The sequence below is a fragment of the Phyllostomus discolor genome, chromosome 11 (genome assembly GCF_004126475.2).
Source record: "Phyllostomus discolor isolate MPI-MPIP mPhyDis1 chromosome 11, mPhyDis1.pri.v3, whole genome shotgun sequence".
NCBI classification, from domain to species: domain Eukaryota; kingdom Metazoa; phylum Chordata; class Mammalia; order Chiroptera; family Phyllostomidae; genus Phyllostomus; species Phyllostomus discolor.
Genome location: NC_040913.2, coordinates 52439906 through 52461995, shown reverse-complemented (window position 1 = coordinate 52461995; position 22090 = coordinate 52439906). Strand labels below are relative to the sequence as shown.

The following is a 22090-nucleotide window of genomic DNA, read 5'->3' as shown; positions in this document are numbered from 1 at the left end:
TCAGAAATGAAAGAAGGGAGATTATAACTGATAGCACAGAAATAAAAAGCATTGTGAGAAATTACTACAAAGAACTGACTATATGCCAAGAAATCCAAAAACCTAGATGAAATGGACAAATTTCTAGAAAAGTATAATCTTCCAAAACTCAATGAAGAAGAAGCACAAAACCTGAACAGACCAATAACAGCTGATGAAATTGAAACAGTAATTAAAAAGTTCCAAAAACAAAAGCCCTGGACCAGATGGTTTCCCAGGAGAATTTTACAAAGCATTTAAGGGAGAGATAACACCAATCCTCCACAAATTATTTCAAAAACTCAAGAAGACGGAAGTCTCCCAAACTCTTTTTATGAAGCCAACATCATCCTAATCCAAAAACCAGATAAAGACATAACAAAGAAAGAAAACTTCAGGCCAATATTGCTGATGAACACAGATGCTAAAACCCTTAACAAAATACTGGTAAACCACATCCAGCAATACATTAAAAAGATCATATGTCTTGATGAAGTAGGATTCATCACAGAGATGCAAGGATGGTACAATATTTGCAAATCAAAAAACATAATACACCACATAAACAAAAGGAAATACAGAAATTGCATGATCTTATCAATAGATGCAGAAAAAGCATTTGACAAGGTATAGCACACATTTATGATAAAACACTTAGCAAAGTGGGAATAGAAAGAGTATTCCTCAACATAATAAAGGCCATATATGACAGTCCTACAGCCAACATCATACTCAATGGAAAAAAACTTAGAGCTTTCCCACTAAGACCAGGAGCAAGACAAGGATGCCTGCTTTCACCACTCCCATTCCACATAGTATTGGAAGCCCTAGCCACAGCAATCAGACAAGAAAAAGAAATAAAAGGCATCCAAATTGGAAAGAAGGAAGCAAAACTGTCATTGTTTGCAGATGACATGATCATATACACACATAATCTTATAGACTCCACCAAAAAAACTACTTGACCTAATAAATCAATTTGACAAAAGAGCTGGATACAAAGTCAATACTCAGAAATCAAAGGCATTTTTGTACACCAACAATGAAATATCAGAAAGTGAAATCAGGAAAAAAATCCCATTTGATAGAGCAATAAGAAAAATAAAGTGCCTAGGAATAACCTAACCAAGAAGGTAAAAGACCCGTACTCAGAAAACTATACAACACTGAAGAAAGAAATTAAGGAAGACACAAACAAATGGAAGCATGTTCCATGCTCATGGATTGGAAGAATTAACATAAAATGGATATACTACCCAAAGTGATTTATAGATACAATGCAATCCTTATTAAAGTACCAATGACATATTTCACAGAGACAGAACAAACATTTCAAAAATTTATATGGAACTATAAATGACACCGAATAGCTGCAGCAATTTTGAGAAAGAACAACAAAGCAGGAGGGATCACAATACGTGATATGAAACTGTATTGCAAGGCCACTGTAATCAAAACAGCCTGGTACTGGCATAAAAACAGGCAAGTACACTAATGGAACTGAATAGAGAGTGCAGAAATAAACTCAAGTCTCTATGGTCAATTAATATTTGACAAAGGGGACAGAAGCATAAAACGTAGCAAAAATAGCCTGTTCAACAAATGGTGTTGGGAGAACTGGACAGCTACATGCAAAAAAACAAAACTCAATCACCGACTTATACCACACACAAAAATAAGTTGAAGGGGGATAAAAGACCTAAACGTAAGTCATGACACCATAAAGTCCCAGAGGAAAACATTGGCAGGAAAATCTCAGATACTGCACGCAGCAACATCTTCGTCGACATGTCCCTTATAGCAGGGGACATAAAGGAAAGAATAAACAAATGGGACCTGATCAAATTAAAAAGCTTCTGCATGGCTACGGAAAACAGCATTAAAATGAAAAGAGAACCAACTATATGGGAAAACATATTTGCCAGTGATACCTCGGACAAGGGTTTGATCTCCAAAATATGTAAAGAACTAACACAACTCCACTCCAGGAAGACAAAAAACCCAATTAGAAAATGGGCAAAGGACTTTAACAGACACTTCTCCAAGGAGGACATACAGAGGGCCCAGAGACACATAAAAAGATGCTGAGCATCACTAGCCATCAGAAAGATGCAAATTAAAACCACAATGAGATACCACCTCATACCGTTCAGAGTGGCCATCATAAAGAAGTCAACAAACAAGTGTTTTGAGAGGGTGAGGAGAAAAGGGAACACTAGTGCACTGTTGGTGGGAATGCAGACTGGTGCAGCCACTCTGGAAAACAGTATGGAATTTCCTCAGAAAACGAAAAATGGAACTACCTTTTGACCAAGCAATTCTACTGCTGGATTATATCCTAAGAATCCTGTAACAGCAATCCAAAAGAACCTATGCACCCTAATTTTCATAGCAGTACAATTTATACTAGCCGAGTGTTGGAAGCAACCTGAGTGCTCATCAGTAAATGAGTAGGTCAAAACTCATGGTAACTCTGATACATTTACAGAATGGAATACTACGCAGCAGAAAGAAGGAACTCCTACCCTTTGTGACAGCATGGATGGAACCGGATAGCATTATGCTAAGTGAAATAAGCCAGGCAGTGAGGAACAAATACCATATGAGCTCGCCTTTAACTGGAACATAGTCAACAAAAGAAAAAAGCAAACGAAATATAACCAGAGATACTGAAATTAAGAACAGTCTGATAGTAACCAGAGGGGAGGGGGGAGAGGACAATGGGGGTAAGATTTTCAGGAACTACCATAAAGGACACATGGACAAAATCAAGGGGTAGTGTGGAAGGAAGGGAGGGAGATGGGTTTGGCTGGTGTGGGGGAGTGGATAGGGCAAATGCAGACAACTGTAATTGAACAACAATAAAATAATTAATTAAAAAATGAAAACCAAAACCAAAACCCAAGTAGAATACTGACTCAATATGTAATGAATTTTTTGGGTATGTCTTCACTCTTCTGTATGATTACAGATATTACTGATAGTTAAAACTATATTTAGCTTGTATATTGATTGTTTTACTATTAAATTATTTTGTGGTAAAATGTACATCTATACCATTTTAACCATCTTTTTAAACAATTGTTTTTTGCTAATTTGCAAAAACAATATTGATTTTGCTAATACAGATATTTTGACTTTTTCCTGTTTGTTGCCCTCCACCCAGCTCCCCCCACTCCCTCAGGTAATCCCCTCACCATTGTCCATGTCCATGGATCATGGGTATAGGTTCTTTCGTTACTCCATTTCCTATACTGTACTCTACATCCCCATAGCTAGTTTGTGACTACCTATTGGTATTTCTTAATCCCCTCATGTTTTCACTCATTTCCCACCCCTGCCCACCCCCACCATCTGTCAGCAATCAAAACGCTCTCCTGGTCCATGATTCTGTCTGTGTTCTGTTTGCATAGTTTGTTATTTAGATTCAGTTGTAGATAGATTTGTATTTTTTGCCATTTTATTGTTCATAGTTTTGATCTTCTTCTTTTTCTTAAATAAGTTCCTTTAACATTTCATATAATAATGATTTGGTGATGATGAACTCTAGTTTTTTTCTTGTCTGGGAAGTTCTTTATGTGACCTTCAATTCTAAATGACAGCTTTTCTGGGTAGAGCAATCTTGGCTGTATGTCCCTGCTTTTTATGTTTGAATATTTCTTGCCAATGCCTTCTAGCCTGCAAAGTTTCATTTGATAAATCAGCTGACAGTGTTATGAGAACTCCTTTGTAGGTAACTCTCTGCTTTAATCTTGTACTTTGAAGATCTTCTCTTTGTCTTTAATCCTCGGCATTTTAATTACGATGTGTCTTGGTGTGGTCCTCTTTGCATCCACCTTGTTTGGGACTCTCTCTGCTTCCTGGACATGCATGTCTATTTCCTTCGCCAAATTAGGGAAGTTTTCTTTCATTATTTCTTCAAATAGATTTCCAATTTCTTGTTCTTTCTCTTCTCCTTCTGGCACCCCCATGATGGGAATGTTGGACCTCTTAAAGTTGTCCAAGAGGCTGCTTATACTACCCTTGTTTCTTTGCACTCTTTTTTCTTCTGATGGGTTGATTTTTGTTTCCTTATGTTCCAAATCATTGATCTGATTATTGGCTTCATCCAGTCTACTGTTGTTTCCCTGTGAACTGTTCTTTATATCAATTAGTGAATCCTTCATTTCTGACTGGATCTTTTTTATGCTGCCGAGGTCCTCACTAAGTTCCTTGAGTATCCTTATACCTAATGTTTTCAACTCTGCACCTGAAAAATTGCTTATCTCCATTTGATTTAGCTCTTTTTCTGGAATTTTGATCTGTTCTTTACTTGGGCCATGTTTCTTTGGCTCCTTGTTTTGGCAGCCTCCCTGTGTTTGTTTCTATGTATTAGGTAGAGGTGCTTTGAATCTGTGTCTTGGTAGTGCGTCCTAATGTAGTAGGTGCACTGCGGGGTCCAGTGGCACAGCCTCCTCTATACCCCAGCTGGGTACTCAAGGTGCATACTTTGGGTGGGCTGAGTATACCCTCCTCTTGTGGTTGAGCCTTGGCTGCTGTTGGCAGATCAATGGTAGGGATTTGCCCAGGCCAGGCAGCTGTAAGGATTGGCTGTGACTACTTACCACCAACCTCCTCCTTCCCTGGAGGATCAGCTGTGCAGGGGCAGGGGAGTGGTGTTCCGAAGTGGTCTGTAGCTGTCCCCTGGGTGGTCCTGGGTGGTGCAGGCTAAGATCAGCCCCCACCTATATTTTCCCGGGGACCACCCTGAGTGAGTTATAAAGCAATCTGAGATGGCTGTTACTTGTGCTGAGCTGAGATTCCCAGGTGAAGCCAAACTGTGAATCTAAGTTGGCTGTTGCTAGTGCAGGGCCTGGGTCTCACTGAGGCCAGCTGTTGATTGTTTGATAGGATTTAGGAAGTTGTGAAGCATGAACCAAGACCAACCATTCATATGAAAAAGCAGCTTGGGTGGGCCCATAAGTTAGGTGACGCAGAGTCTCTGGGGATCTCCAAGGTGGGTCAAACAGTGTTAGCCAAACTGTTGGAGTCTTAGACATGGCACCAGATTGCCAGCTCTGTGGTTCTGTTGGAGGAGGGTTTAGAAAAGGGACAATGGCCTCTGTTCACCTTGATGCCAGCCACCTCAGTTTCTCTCTATATGCCACTGGTACCTTTCATTCTGCTAACCCAGTGCTGTAGCTCAGAGGGAGTCAGCCTGAATAGGTGAGTCCACATGTGGGTTCTTTAAGAGGAACTGCTTGGAGCTCCATAAGTTTTTTTCCACAAACTCAATCCCCACTGGTTTTTGTAGCCAGAAGTTGTGAGGACTTACCTTCCTGGCACTGGAACCCTGGGCTGGGGGATGTGGTATGGACCTGGGACTCCTAGCTCCCAAGATATCCCTCCTGAATTTTTATCCACCACAGGTGGGTGTGGGACCAGCCCATTCTGCGTCTGGGTCTCTACTACCAGTCTGGGTGGATGTGGCTTCCTTAATTCTGAGTTGTCAGACGTCCATTCAACTTGATTTCTGATGTTTCTGAGTGATGGTTGTTCTATATTTTAGTTGTAATTTTGAGTGGTTGTGCTAAGAAGCAAGCCATGTCTGCCTATGCCACTATCTTGACTGGAAGTCTTGTACATTTAAAGTCTTGTACTTTTTAAAGTCATATACCTGAATAGAATTGTCATATAGCTTTGAATCCAATATTTTTGTCATGCTTAGAAGAAGCCAAACAACTGACTGAAAATGAAATGTTCAGTCAGAGAGAGAGAGAGAGAGAGAGAGAGAGAGAATATGAATGTAAGAAGGAAACACTGACTGGTTGCCTTCCATACCTGCGCTAACCGAGAATTAAATCTCCAACTTAAGTATGTCCCCTGACTGGAGACTGAACTTGTAACATAGGTATGAGCCCTGACCAGGGATCGACCCTCAACCTTTTGGTGCACAGGATGACACTCCAACTAAGTGAGCTACCTAGTCAGGACTTGTGTACACAATTTCTTAAAACAAGTTTTGAATGATCTGTTCATGGAAAATACCTTTTGTTTTGGTTACAACACAGAGTTTTTGAGTAGAAAATGTACAAAAGTGTTTCTTCCCCTATAGTGATTGGATTTCCCATTATGCTCTGAAATGAAATTACCTAGAAAGGATAGAAGAGTTTATATTTACCCTGCTCTGTGTTAGGTGCAGGCTGTCATATTATGCACTGTATGTTCATTGAAAGGTTATTATGGCTGGCTGACTCTGGCAGCCACAGCATTGTTTTTTCTGGGGAATTAGCTGTGCCCAGATCCCAAAGCAGCTTACCTTCATGGCCTGAATGTTTTTCAGCATGACATCTCCAATTCTTTGGTAATCTCCTCTGATGTGGGCATTGGAGCGGCCCTCCCTGAAGACAAAAGGAAAGGATTAGACATGAAGGTGTTAGCACCGAAAACATTACTGGAAAAATGTCCCAGTGCTAGATCACAAAATATCAAAATTGAGGTCTTCCTTCCCATTGACTATTTGTGTCTCTTCCTTCTTGGGTGTTAGAGATTGTTAGCACTGGGAGGAAATTATGATATTAATGCAGTCATTCTGCAGGCAGTGAATTCTATTTGCCCTTTGAAAGAGACAGGGCAGACTATTTTCTGATCATTTTAATTTGACCTCATTTTACATTTATACTCTTGTAAGAAGCAAGACTTAGCCTCAAAAATCAAGGTTTCTGCTCCCAATATCCCTTAGTGTGAAACATAAAAGGAACTGTGTGAAAATCAGTTGTAAAGAGAAAAATATAGATGAGAAAGTGCAGGAGACCCATACATGGAGGTAATGGGAAGTATGATCCAGAAGAAGGCAGGATGGGTGTCCCAGGTTTAGAGATGGGCAGGGAAAGGAGGGACCAAGGTACCCCCAGATGTGCTAAGTGGCAGATGATAAAGATGTGAGCATTTTCAGTGAGTATTTGGGTATATATTCATATTTCTTATAGCTTAGTGGTTTAGCCAACACTGATAATCCAGGGGCTTAAAGAACAGAGAGAAAAGTAATAATAATAGTAGCTAGTACTTCTTAAGTAGAGTCCACCACACTGAGCACATTATAGGAATTAACTCATTTAATGCCTTACTTATGGCAGCAGTGTGAGGTAAGTACCATTAGCACCTTCATTAAATAGCTAAAGAAACTGAGGCAGAAAGGACCATATAACTTGCCTAATGTCAGTTATCATGAGACAGTGAGCTTTGTATTTGAGCCCAGGAGTCTAGTTTGAATCTATACTCCTAATCATGATATCAGTGTTTATCTGTGAAATTTATCTGATGACAAGGAAAGAATTTCTCAGATACAATTAGAACATGACTTTCAATAATCAACCAGGCTAATACCTTCAAACCAACTATTCAGGATAGCCAGAAGCCAATTTAAATAAAAGAAATGAATTTAAAAGAAAAAGGTGTAGTAATCTGGGTATGACTGTGAAGTGAGAAGTATTCAGTGTGGATAACAATACATACAATACAAGTCAAGAGGGACTATGATTTACACTCAACAGGTGCCATTGCTAATATACTTCTGGCAATGGGAGAAACAACTGCCATCTCAGAGGAAGCAGCTGGAGCATGCCAGTACTCTTGACTTAATCACTGATTCAATCAAATATCTCAGGTGGGGAAGTGAGAGCATGGGGGAATGTACCTGCTATCAGGGGTTAGAAAATCCAGGGCAGGTAGACACAGAGGAGCTAGTTTCTTATGTAGCTCCTGGCTGTCCATATCATGCCACTTAATCCACTAGTTTTAACTGAGCATGTATTATAAATTACATCACAGGGGAGACAGTGTACCCAGACCTATTAGGCAATTAAAGCTTCTCTGAAATATAAGAAGGGAGAGCATCCATTTTGCCCCCAGCCCCTCCTGGGGGCTTCAATGACTCCTCTAGGCTCTGTCTCCCTGTAACCTATTCCATTCTCTTCCCCCCAGAAACAGAGTTCATTCTTCAACCCTTCTGCTTCCTCTTGGCTGCCAAAAGAAACATTGCTGGCCAACTGCCTTAATTACTACTCACCTCTATGAATTAAAATATGGATTCTATGCTCACCTTTCCTGAAATGGTCCTATAGAAGATTACCATTACCTTCTCAATGACTTAAACCATTGAGGTATCATCACTCCTGCACCTAGCCGACCTCTCTGGGCTAGTTGGCCCCAAACTTCCTGGCTCTCTGCTCTTTATCTTCTGGAAGCCTCTGTCTCCAGGTTGCCGGACTTCTTAAGTTCTTCAGCCCTCTTTGCAACTCTTCTTCAGGCTACTCCTAAGCTGTCTGTGTTCTTTTAGTGGTTATCTTCTCTCTTCACTTTCTATTTCTTCTTATGTCATCCTTCTATTCCACATGGTTTCAATTCATGATGCAAAATCTATACTCAAGTGTTCTTTGTAGCTACTGATTTGAGTACTGTATTTCCTATACCTTCCAGAGGGTTCTACATGAGTGACCCCACAAGTATCTCAAACTCAACAAGTTCCACACAGTTATATTATTGTCCAAACCCAATTCTCTTCCAACATTTTCTTCCTTAATGATGTACCTGGGCTGTCCCAGTCTCAAGCTAGAAATCTCAGTTATCCTCACTCATTTGTGTCTTGTATCTCTACCCATTAAATCAAATTCTACCCCCAAATGGAGAATGCTCAAGGATCTGACTTAGACCCAGGCTCTGCTTTTAAGATAGTTCTCAGTTCATTGCAAATCACCCCATCAGCTGCAGGATTGAGGTACCTCTGGATTTTTGACAAATGGTTATTAATCAAACTGCTGTTGAAAAATTCATCATTTGGCCATTCTGTTGATCCCTGCATGGCTGGGTTTGGTTGAGAATTTACTGGTTGCTCTTCTCTTCCCACTGGGAGCAGAAAGGAGCTCCAGCTGGAAATGGAGGCTTTCTGCTATTTATAAACACCCAGCCCCTGCATCTTCACTGTCACATGAAGCTCTTCTAGGAGCTAGAAAGTCCTCCTTCCTTCTCCCCACTGCACCTCATGCCTGAACAACAAAAGACCACCCAGCTATTGAGCCAGAATGACCTAATATTGAGTAAATGTCACACATCAATAAAAGGAGGCAACACACAATTTAGACTTGATTTGTGAGAATGTAGCTATTATCCAGGGCTTAAATAATTGACCCCAAACTTTCAAACAGTCATACCACTGACAATGCATATAAGATCTTTAATTAGTTAGAAGCACATAATTTAGGTATTTTATTTTTTTAGAGATTTTATTTAATTTTAGACAGAGGGAAAGGAAGGAAGGAAGAGAGGGGGAGAAATATCAAAGTGTGGTTGCCTCTTATGTGCCCCATACTGGGGACCTGGAATGCAACCCAGGCATGTGCGCTGACTGGGAACTGAACCAGCGACCCTTTGGTTCGAAGGCTGGTGCTCAATACACTGAGCCACACCAGCCAGGGCTATAATTTAGATATTTTAGAGTCCTCTGGATTGGGTGGGCAAGGGGAGAAATGGGGGTCTCTGGCTCCTATTAATAATAAGCAGTTTCTTCTTCTCACAGATAATGCCCTACACTGAGTGGAAAATGAAGTGCTGGGAGGCAGATACTGGGAGAGGGTTGTGCAGCAGTGATGGAAGCCAAACTTCACTGACTTCACTTCCTTTCTTCTTTTGCCAAGTATTTATCAAAAGAAAATGTACTGATGTTAAAACCCTAAACTGAAGGGGACATTCTTCCTGCATCAGCTTGCTAGTACAACACTATCTGTTTCCCTAAGTCTTTAGCATCTTAACTTTCATTTTAGAAACTGCTCTGGGTTAGTAACATCAATCCCCTGTGTTGCAGGGAAGACAATGATATCAGTAATTCAAAGGGGACAGCTCTAGGTGGTGTAGTGACACCAGGCTGGGGCCTCTGAAGTTAATGCAGTCAGTGCAGGCAGCTCATCTCCTCCTCCCCAGAAACCCCTACCCTGAGTTAGGCCATGGGAACAAACCAGAAACTCCTGCTGCCTCCTATAGAAATACCATCATGTTTTGACTTCCTCTCTGTGTTAGTGCCACCAAATCAACAAGTCCAAAGCATATACTTTACTGTGAAGAGCTAAAAGGTCATTTTATTATTGGGAACATGAAAAAGTAATTATAACTCTTCCAAAACATCCTCCGGATGTTAACCTCACAAGGGTCCTGTTTGGAAGACAGGACCACATATTTGCTGTCTGTGTAATTACCACGTAGCAACAAAGCTGAAAATCCTTTGACAATTTCACTTTAAAAACCCATGTACTGAGTAGCCTCCTTGATGCTAAATTCTGACCTGTGTACCATGATTAATGTACTCCCAGGATCAATGACATAGGATTTCAGCACAGGGTTGAAGACACAGACACGCACACAGACTCACACACCCCCTCATGAATTTCTGAGTCTTGGATTCTCTGGAAACACTTCATTCACCACTGCGTGAGCTGGTCCATAACTAACAGCAGCAGTCTCAGAAGAGAGGAGGCAAAGAATAGGGGAACAAGAACCAGTTCTCCGGAAAGGCTACTGACGAACAGCGAGGCTGTCCACCTGTCTACACAGGGCACAAGAGGGCAGGTCTCTGGTTGTGCCTGTCAGGAAACACTTTTACAGGCTCTAGATGCAGATGGGGCAAGGCCAACAGGATAAATCACCACTAATCACCACTCTGCCACCCCATTCACATCCCCAACCCCAAGGTGGGACTTAAGAAACAGTTTACAGTATGCTGATGACATTCTTGGTGATACAATCCCCAGTTATGAAATACGCACCCCCTATGGCACTGTCCCCTTCTGGGAGGGCAGGAGGTCAGTCCTGGGCTTAGGTCAAGTGTCAGAGGAGATTCTTTACCAGGGAATGTAGGAAACAACTGACCCACTGGGCTTTTAAAGTAGCCCAAGGTTAATCTAAGCATGTTATTAAACACAGCTCTCCTCATCTTCTCCCAACAAAATGAAGAGTCATCCCCTTAGATTGAAACACAACAGTCAACTGTGCATCTGGGAGCTAGAGGGTTGGCTTTTTCACCTGGCATTGTGTCTGGGTTCTCCCTAACCCTGGGAAAATAGATGTAACTATGTGAAGCCTCATTTGCAAAACAAACATCATCCCTGTGGTTTCTATGATTCTAAATGAAAAAAAAAAAGAGTGTAATTACATGTGTTTGTGTATCTGCATAAGTAAAAGGATAATACATAAATAAATGAATAAAAAATCTTCCATTTATATGTGGGTAGGGAGAGTGGCTAGGTTCAAAAAGCTAATGAATTAGAGTAATAGATTATAATTATGCACAACTTAATGACTAGAATTCATTCTGAGGAATGTGTGGTTAGGTGATGTCATTATTGTGCCAACATCATAGAGTGCACTTACACAAATCTAGATGGCCTAGCCTACTACACACTTGGGCCATATGGTATAACCTACTGCTTCGAGGCTATAAGCCCGTATAGCATGTTACTGTACAAATAACACAACATTGAACCAGCATGAGAGAAATGATGCAGTCAAGAGATGTAAGAATTAGATGTATGAGGTTGCTGGTGGCATAACATGACACAGTTTTATAGCAAACTTTTTCTTAAAGTATCGTTTTATTTTTTTAATTTTATTTATTTATTTTTAGAGAGAGGGGATGGGAAGGAGAAAGAGAGAGAGAGAAACATCAATGTGCGGTTGCCTCTCACACACCCTATACTGGGAACCTGGCCTACAACCTAGGCATGTGCCCTGACTGGGAATCGAACTGGCGACCCTTTGGTTCACAGGCCCACGCTTAATCCACTGAGCTATACCAGCCAGGGCCTAACTTTTTTTTTTGTAAGATTACACTCTAGTGTAGTAAACTCATACACCAGTAACATAGTCATTTATTATCAAGTATTATGTGCTGTACATAATGATATGTGCTATACTTTTATACACCAGCAGCACAGCAGGTTTGTTTGCACCAGCATTCCCACAAAGGTGTGAGTTATACACTGTGATATGGCATTACAATGGCTACCTCACTAGGCAATAGGAATTTTTCAGTTCCATTATAATCTTATGGGGCCACCATCATGTATGCAGTCCATTGTTAACTAAAATATCATTATGTGGTGCATGACTGTATATTAACTTATATATATAATATATTAGCCACATGTAATATATGTGGATTTCAACATTCTTTGATGGATTTCTATAGCCTTTGAAATCCCTAGAGTGGAAAAATTCCACTAATTTTAGGAAAGATGTTTGTATAAGAGCTGTTTTCCTTCACTAGGAAAGGAACTCAAGTTTCCCTTGGGCAGCTAACAGATAAAAGATTCATCCTGTACATTGGCGCCATGGGTGTATACCTGCTTCCCGTTCTTGGCTATCTTGTGCCCATGAGTTACACTACTGCATTGCATCAAGTGGTGCCTTTACCTCTTCTGAGGTTTAACTTCCAGTTTAATTAGAGGAGCTAAAGTTATACTCAGCACTTGTCAAGCAGGCTTGTCAAACAGGCTTGACAAGACCCAGATGAGACCTCACGTGGTCACCTGGGTTCAGTCTTGTTAATGAGCCGCATAGTAAAATACAGCAAAACAGCAGTTTCAAATTGTTTAGTGACCTGGAGAGTGCTCTTTCTCAAGTGTTTTCCATCAGAAAGCCACCTGTGATTCAGGCAACCGGAAATAATCATTTTTATTTTCTAAGAAAAGAAGCTTGTTCTCAAAGCACAGGGGCTATACAGTCAGGAATAAAGCAGAAAACCCAGGAAAAACTATTTACTACATATGACTGGCAACGTGCAATTTTACTCATGTGACAAGGAAACAGTCACCCATATCCATCATCCCTGGAACCCTAGGTAGACAGTGGAGAGCAGGGTAGGACAGAATATAGTGGGAATATCACAGTGCCCCTGAAACATATCTCTTGCCTTTGAAACCAATAAATGTAAAAATTTTAATCCTAAATAAGTTTATATAAATCTAGTAAATATACAAGTGATTTCCCCTTATGGTATACCCATAATACTTATCTTGCCCTAACTTCCTTCTAATCTTTCTTTCATTGTGTATTCTTCCAAGCTGTCTTCCAGGTAGACCACACTGCTTTGTCTCCAATGAATTTCACTGCTATTTACTTTGAAAGCAGTGACTTTTAAATCCTTTGTGTACAGTTTTGTTCTTACAACTAATGAAAGTCTTACAACTAACGCTTTTACACAAGAGATGTTGCCCTGATCTGGCTAAAGCAGGGAGTGGAGGGCTCAGAGAACTGCCCTTGAGTTCTAATTTTTGATAACTGCCTCAAGGACTCTGAGTTCTAGGACAGTGGGGGGTAAAGGGCATAGTGTGCTGGGCCTTCAATCACAATGGGAAAGGAAGACTGAGTCCATTGTCTTGCCCACCCCATGGTGCCTCTCCTTCAAGCCTCTAAAACTGTGTTGTTCCAATACAGTATCCACATATGGTTATTTAATATTAACTTCACTTAGAATAAAATAGAACTTAAAGATCCAGTTCCTCAGCCACAGTAGTCATATTTCAAGTGCTCAGTAGCCCCATGTAGCCAGTGCCTAATATATTGAATAATGCAGACATAGAATATTTCCATTATTGCAGTAGGGTGTATTAGAAAGCACTACTTTAGATAAAACCAGAGAATAGATAATGTTAATAACTATCTCTTGATCCCTCAGGTTCATTCCTGGCCTCCAGGGAAAGTAAGAAAAGGGATACAGTCCTCCTATACAGCTTTATTCTGAACAACTTCTGGAAAGGCCCTCTCCATTTCAGAATCTCATTTCCCACCAGAGGAAACATGAGGACAATTCCACAGACTGTTTTGATTGTTAAATGAGACAATTTAAAGGAAAATGCTTCAAAAGATAATGCAAGAAAAAAAAAACGCAAGGTGTTTACTGTATGCATATTTCCAATCTTAGAGCTATGGTTGTCTTTTACCACCTCTAGAATTTTGACAATGATTCCTGTTCTGAGAAAAGTGTCAGATACTCACTGATCTGTCTTGGCATAAGTAGAAAATAAAACAGGGTCTCTTGAGCTTTCCCCAGGCTCCGCTATCTAATTTTAGGCTGGTTTCGGCTGCATCCTTGATGCAGAGCAGAGCACACAATGTGAGCAGAATGCAAGCCCTAGGAGAATGGGAATTGTGGCCTGTTTTGTTCACTGAATAGTGAGAAAAAGGAAGGACACAATAAATATTTGCTGAACAAATGAAAGAAGACCCTGGCCACCCTAGCCACATTTGCTGACATACACATTTGCATGGACCCTGCTGCAAATGAACAGAAAGAAAAATGAAAAACCCACCCTGGCTGGTGTAGCTCAGTGGGTTGAGCATGAGCCTGCAAATCAAAGGGATGATGGTTCAATTCCCAGTCAAGGCACATGTCTAGGTTGCAGGCCAGGTTCCCAGTTGGGGGCCTGCGAAAGGCAACCGCACATTGATGTTTCTCTCCCTCTCTTTCTCCTTCCCTTCCCCTTTGTCTAAAAATAAATAAATGCAATCTTAAAAAAAAAGCAAAAAACCAGGCTCTTTCATTCATTGATGTCATTATTATAAGGAAGAGGGTAGCTCTCAGGGCTGCCCCAAGGTGGAGGCTGCAAATATTTTATTGGGGAGGGTTTTAGCTATTGTGTATTGAGTGCCATTGTGTTTCAGAAATTATGCCAAATGCTTTACCAAGTCCTCTCCTTCACCCTTCATAGGCAAGATATCACTATTTCCACTATGCAAATGAAGAAATTGAGGGTAGAAAGGTTTAGTGACTTGCCCAAGGATGCCCACTGGTAAAGAGGGATGAAACTGGGCTTTGAAGTAAGGGCTGCCTGACTCAAAGGCCTGCTTTTTCTCTACTATCCTATAAGGTCTAAAACCAACAGCACAAATACACAGGCCATTGCTCAAGGTTGTGAAGTGCTGATGGTGGCTCCTGCCACCAAAACCCCAAGTGTGTGACAAAAGGGAGAGTGTCACAACCTCATCCCGTCTACACAGTCTGTGTATGGTTTGGCAGGAAAGGCATGAGTGGCACAAGCTGGCAGGTGCAGAAAGCTGAGTTTTCCTGGGAGCCAGGAAGTTCTCATGTTACAAGTAAACAGCAATGAGGCTGCTTCTCAGAGTTCTTTTTCCCTAAATCAGAGGTGTCAAACTCAGTTTTACCAGGGGCCACATCAGCCTCATGGTTGTCTTCAAAGGGCCGAATGTAACTGCAACTACTTAACAGTTAAGGAGTAGTTACATTTATACAGTCCTAAAATTATTTTGGCCCTTTGAAGGCAACCTCAAGGCTGATGTGGCCCCTGGTGAAAATGAGTTTGACACCCCTGCTCTAAATGTTAGGCCTAAAGCTATGCATGGTAGTTTATTATTAATAGTTATATCATAAACTTTGCATGTGAGTATGATTTTAGATGAGTAAAAGCACTGTCCAGTCTTACTAGCCAGGCCCCCTTTGCTTCGAGCCTTTGAAACACCACAATAGTAAACTTATAACTCTTCAGGATTTACCTCAGGGGAAATCAAGACATTTTCATGCATTTGCTTTATAAGTATTTGAGCAACTATTGTGTGGCAGGTCCTGTGTTCATTATGGTACTGAGTACTAATTCCTTTTTTATTCTTTAGATCAATGCTGTCCAGAAGAACTTTCTGTGATGACAGAAATGTTTTTTTATATCTGCTATCCAATACAGTAGCCATTCGCCACATGTGGCTAATAAGCCCTTGAAATGTTGCTCATGTTACCAAGAAAATGAATTTTTATTTTAACTTAAATTATGTTAAATTTAAATTGCTACAAGTGGCTAGTGGCTATTACATTGGACAGAACAGTGTTAAGTGTTCTTGTTTATCACTTACATTGTTTTCCATTTGTAAAGTGTCTCAAAATCTTTGAGGAAGATGAGGCATAAAAAGATTGAAAACCACAATAAAAATGAGCCCTAATAAGAATTGTGATACAGTTTACAAATGAGAAATAATTCATTTGTCAAGCAAGCAAACATCATCCTAAATTCTAATCTGTACTAAGTGGCTCAGGAATGATTTTCCCTGGAGGAATCCATAGTCTTGGCCATGGGGTGAAACATGAACATAAGGAACTGAGATTCCAAGTGAAAAGTCATCAGTGGGTAACCGATCATAGGATTTCAGAGGAGAGGTGGAGAGGGGAGGGAGGAATCATAGCTTCTGAACTGGGCTAATCAGTTTTTCAGGTAGAAAAATCAATGCGCTTAATTGGCTTTGCCAGATTAAGGAGAGACTTGGGATTCCAGTCACACAGGGTTGTAACCCTGATTCCTTGCTCATGACTGAAATCATGACTACTGGGACATTGGGGTCATTTATATCCTACAAGACAGTGGGACAGTTCACACAAGAATGTTCCATGAGAAAAAGCACTGCAGCCAATTTTATGCTAAAAGAAGTAAAAAAGTTTTCATTGTCTTTTGTAAATGTACTATGGTAACATAGGAGACCTCCACACTGTGGCAGTAGTTATCACCCTGGGAAATAATGACAAGGGGTTCTCCATAGTCAATCCACCTTTACAAATATTTTGATCTTGGGCAATAGCAAAATAATACAGAAACCAGATCCTTTCCTTATGTGGATATGGGAAGCAGTTTACAGAGAACAACTTCAGGCCACCAAAGCTTTTGTGTTAAATAAATTATCTGTATGGGCAAAGCCAGCACTGTGCCACAGTCACCACTGGCAACCTTACAAGAGTATGCTGCTGGGTCCTACTTGTCCTTCCTAGTGAGACAGAGATGAGGCTGAGTGGTGGTGTTGACTCTCAGGGTTGAGGGAAGAGGTGGGGTGCATGTGCACACACATGTAGAACACGGTCATGTGTTTGGGCCTAGCTCGATACCTGCCTCAACCACAAGCGGACACTGTCCCTTTGACAGAGAATGTTACAAGAAACTGCTTCTGATTTAAGGTGCATCTACCTTTCTGGAGAGTGGAGGAGACTGGGTGGGGGTGACTATAGGAGACCTCAGGGGCCTGTAAGAACAGCAGTATCCCAGCGTGCCCTGCTTACAGGAACCTCTGGGTGCGTGCAGCAAGCTCCTGAAAACAGGCTGTCCCACCATAGAGCTCCTTTCTAGCATTTCTCATAATGATCCTAACTCAAATGTAGGCCTGAGAAGGCATGAATTTTAATATCAAAGGTTTTTCCCTCAGCAAAAAAAGTACGACATCTCACCAACTAGGATGATTGCCCCAAATGCCCTCTTACTAGATCACTTTTAAAAGGTAAAAAGGCCATTTTACTTCCCATCTGCTGAGTATAAATAAAGCCCTGTGACCTCTCAGACTATTGGGCAATAAAACATGAAAGATGTTGATGTAATGAAAGATGAAAAGAACTTCTACTGAGGACAAGATAAAAAGTGAAATGTGAGCATCATAGGGCTTGCACTCAGATGGAAAAGGCACCTGGTAAACCCTACCCTAACCCCCAACAGAGTTTGAATCAATAAGCTGGGAAGAGCTGAACTGTCTCCTCAGTGTAAGAATGGTTTTAGCTTTAAACAGAGGTTCCCAGTTCAATTTGCCCCATTAAGGCCCAACTGCCAGTGCTGACTAGGGCAGAATGAAAGCGGTTTGATGAACAAGCACATTGCCTCCTGAGGTCTACCTGCCACTGTCCTGAGCTTTAAATGAGTTCTTTCAGGGTAGCACTTGGTTGGTGCCCCACACAGTCACTGCACCATCCAGGCCCTCTGGTATAAGGCACTGTTTTGAAGTCTCTCGTTTATATTATAAATATATATATATAATTTACTGTCTTAATCATTGTTAAGTGTATAGCTCAGTGATATTAAGCACATTTGCATTGTTATGCATCTACCACCACCAACTATCTCCAGAACTTTTCCATCTTCTCAGACTAAAACTCCATATACCTTGAAAAGTAACTCCCCCTTTCCCTCCCTAACCCCATGGCAACTACCATTTTATTTTCTATCTTTATGAATTGAACTACTTTAGGAACTTTATATAGGTGGAGTCATACAATATGTGTCCTTTGATGACTGGCTTATTCCGCTTAATTTAATGTTCTCAAGGTTTATCCATGTTGTGGCATGAGTCAGAATGTCCTGTTTTTCTAAGGCTGAATAATATTTCAGTGTGTGCTATCCCACATTTTTTTAATCCATTCACATGGCAATGGGCATCTGGGTTTTCTCCACCTTTTGGTTATTGTGAATAATGCCCTAGGAACATTGATGTATAAGTACCTGTTTGAGTCCCTTGTTTTATTCTTTTGGATATATATATCTAGAAGTGGGATCACTGGATGATATGGTAATTCCATATTTAACTTTTCAAGAAAATATTTAATTTATTTTTGTTCTATTGTTTACTGGTGCTAATACAAAAATGTTCCACTTTTTGGGGTGGGGGAATGGGGATGACACAATTTTGTTACCACTCAGTCATCTATACTCCACTTCAGCCACTGAAGAGTGTCATAGTGAGACAAAAACACTCCGCCTATAAACTTCCTGATCAACCTGCAAGAGTGTCACAGTCCTGAAAGAAAAGCCATCTTTTGCTCCAGAGGGACCTCTGATCCTACAAGGATGCCCCTCTCACCTCTCTTCCCTGGAGAACTCCCTTCTGTTTTGAGCCTACTCCACACACCAGGGAACGCCTTCCTGAAATCACTTCTGCCCTCCAGGAATCACTCTCAAAGACACGCCCTCCTCTTGGACCCTCTACCCCTGTGCTCTTCCTTTTTTCACATCTCTGCCAGCTTCTTCCATTGCCTGTGCTGGATCTTGCTCTGCCATATAAGCTACCTTTATGGAAAGCTGCCAAAATGTGTATTCAATACACCTGGCTCTCTTTAGTTTCAGCATTCTCTTCCTTAAAGATTTGATTCTTCTTGTAAATAACTTCCAAAATCCATATCACTGCAACTGCTTTCTCTCCCAGGGCTGAGATGAGCATCTTCCACTGCCTGCAGGACTATGTTATAGAACCCTTAAAATTGATGTGCTGCAAAGCAGGCTGATCTTCCCTTTGTTTTACTTGTTTCTTCCTTTCTCCTTTAACAGTTTTCTTCATTTCATGACCATCCTCTCAGTCAACTGGGCTCAAAGCTCTAAAGACCTCCCTTTCCCTCTCTGTTCCATGAGACCTGACTTGTCTGTTCACTGACATCTCGACTTCCAGTCTTCCCAGTTCCTCCTGGCTAGATTTCTGTACTCCTTCCAAGTGAACTACCTCAAGTTTCTTTTGGGGGAAAAAAAAAAAAGCATCTGCTCCGTCTTGGGAACAGTATGTGCCCACAGCCTATCAGAATGCCTCTTTGCATGACATGACTCCTGGATCCCAGCTCCCTGCCAGCTGCAAGCCAAGTTTTGTACACTGAAGAATCCACCAGGCACCCTGTACCAGAGTAGGTCTTCATCCGTTTCTGGGGACTGACTTGGCTAGTTTGTGCTCAGTGCTTGCCGGTCATTTCAGAGCCAGTATTCAGGATTTCTGCCTGAATGCCAAAGGCTGAAGTGGCCTTCTCTGAATGCATTTGAACAGCTGAGTAAAATGTCCTTGCTTTCCTTTCAAAAGGATAAGCATTCTTCATGTTTTCAGAAGTCATCAATCCTGTTTTTTGTTTTTTTGCTTTTGAAGAAACAGAAACTTGAGCTTTGGCCAGGATGAAATGGTCCATCCTTTTTTCAAGTGTGTTTACTTAGGAGAATGCAAGATTTGGACAGCGGCAGGTGTGTTTACTGAGCTGAGGTTCAGACTAATCATTTAGGAAAACTTCCTGGTAATATTTCTCCCCTATGATTTCCCACTGTTGACGGAAGTATATGACAACCCAATGTAGGACTGCAAAAGAAAAAAGCACAGTGGCTATCATTTAAATATGAAATTTTTGGAATTTTAGGTGTATAGTAAACTTTAGGTTCCTTTTCCCAAATTAATAATTTAACATACCACTGAATAAAGTTTGGAATTTAGTTTACAGTAATGTACCAACCCTGGATTTTTAGTTTTGATGAATGTGCATGATGATGTTAAAGACTGGTATTAGTAGAAGAGTAGGGGTGGGGGTGTGCAGAAAGTGCTGCCCTGGCAACTTTCCTCTAAGTCTAAAATTATTTCAAAATAAAAAGTTTATTTAAAAAAATGATCAGCTTTTCCCCCTTTCTACGTGTGGGTCAGAAGACTGAGCCCTTTACAAACACTGTCTCATTTAGTTCATGTAAGAGCTGTATGAGGTGGAAGCTGCATTCTACATTTTACAGATGAGGAAATGAAACTATGCAAGGGCCATGGACAGCAAGACACAGACCTCAGGTGGTGGTATGATGGTGAATGTGGATCACAACCATCCCAACCTGCATGAGCCAACCCATGTTTCTCATGTCATAGTACAAATACATACAGGATCTGGCATAAATAATGCCCTCCCTTTTTTATTATAAACTCTTTTATTACAAAATTATAAGCATGTAATTCTGTAACATAATAATATCACACTTAAGTACACCATTTGGCATTTTAGGTGAAATGTTCAAATTAAAAGTATACATTATTACACCCATATTATTACCCTACCAACCACAATGAAGCAGGCATTACTTCTGGACCCTGTGTGTGTACACACACACACACACACATACACTCTCTCTCTCTCTCTCTCTCTCTCTCTCTCTTTCTCTCTCTCTCTCTCTCTCTCTTATATAGAATTTGTCACAGTGTGAACTCCTTTGTTGGTTAACTTCCCTGTGTCCATTCTTCTCATTGAATATATTCACTCACAGGTAGCCTCTTCTGTGCAGGCACTAATGGCCCACATGTCCTCCAAGGCAAAACTGGTGACACTCTGTGCCCACACTGGACATGGCACACACATCCATGAGAGGGCCTGGCACACCTACCCCTATGTGCCTGCCTCCTCCTTTGAGAATGCAATTCCCAATGGGCAAAGCCTAATGATCTGGCATTCACTCATCCACCCATTTATGCATTCATTCATTGTTTGAAGAAGAAACAAGAGTAATCAAAATGCAAATTAAGGAATCGCAGAATCTCAGGTTTGTCTGGGGGACTCCACATTAGTTGTTACAACAAAAGGTATTAATCACAATTATCTCGAGAAGCACTCTAAGAAAACAAATTTCTGGATCACCTCAATATTCTGATTCAGAAGGGCTGGATGGCACCTGGAAATCTGTATTTTTCCAAAACTCCTCTATCTCCCAGCCCCAGGTGACCCTGATGCACTGCCAGATTTGGAGTTTCACCCAATAAATAGCTTCTGGAAATAGTCAACCTCTGCTCAAGAAACCTCAAGGTGGAGAGACTTACTACCTCAAAGGCAGCTTCTCATTGCTAAGATGTACTTCGTGTTAAGAAATCCTTTTCTGAGTGTCGCAGGTTTGATTCCCAGTCAGGGTACATGCCTGGGTTGCAGGCCATGACCCCCAGCAACTGCACATTGATGTTTCTCTCTCTCTCTCTCTTTCTCCCTCCCTTCCCTCTCTAAAAATAAATAAATAAAATATTTTTTTAAAAAAAGAAATCCTTTTCTGTATTCAACATAATATACCTCTTTGGAAAATCAATCCTTTGTTTAAATTTTGTCCTCTGGTACAACCAGAAAGACATGTACTCCCTGTTTAATACCATCAACCTGAAGTGAGTCATCATATTTTTTAAAAAGTTCTCTCTTCTGCCCTGGCTGGCATAGCTCAGTGGATTGAGCGCGGGCTGGGAACCAAAGTGTCCCAGGTTTGATTCCCAGCCAGGGTACATTCCTGGGTTGCAGGACATAACTCCCAGCAACCGCACATTGATGTTTCTCTCTCTATCTCTATCTCCCTCCCTTCCCTCTCTAAAAATAAATAAATAAAGTAAAAAAAACCCTTATCTCTTAAAAAAAAAAAGGTAATTTAAAAAAAAAAAAGTTCTCTCTTCTAAACCAAATGTGAAACTCAGAATTGGGTTGTATATTCTGAAGGAGCTCTAAACTTTGATGTTTCCAGCAGCAATTGTCTTCCATGTTCCAGTC

At 40.9% G+C, this 22090-nt stretch overlaps 1 protein-coding gene across 1 annotated transcript in view; it reads right to left on the bottom strand.

Annotated features, from left to right (window-relative positions):
- Positions 1–22090, bottom strand: part of FARP1 (FERM, ARH/RhoGEF and pleckstrin domain protein 1) — a 310831-nt gene that overhangs the window by 30324 nt on the left and 258417 nt on the right. The window contains 1 exon segment of the mRNA XM_028526270.2: positions 6317–6398. Coding sequence (XP_028382071.1) covers positions 6317–6398 — 82 coding nt within the window.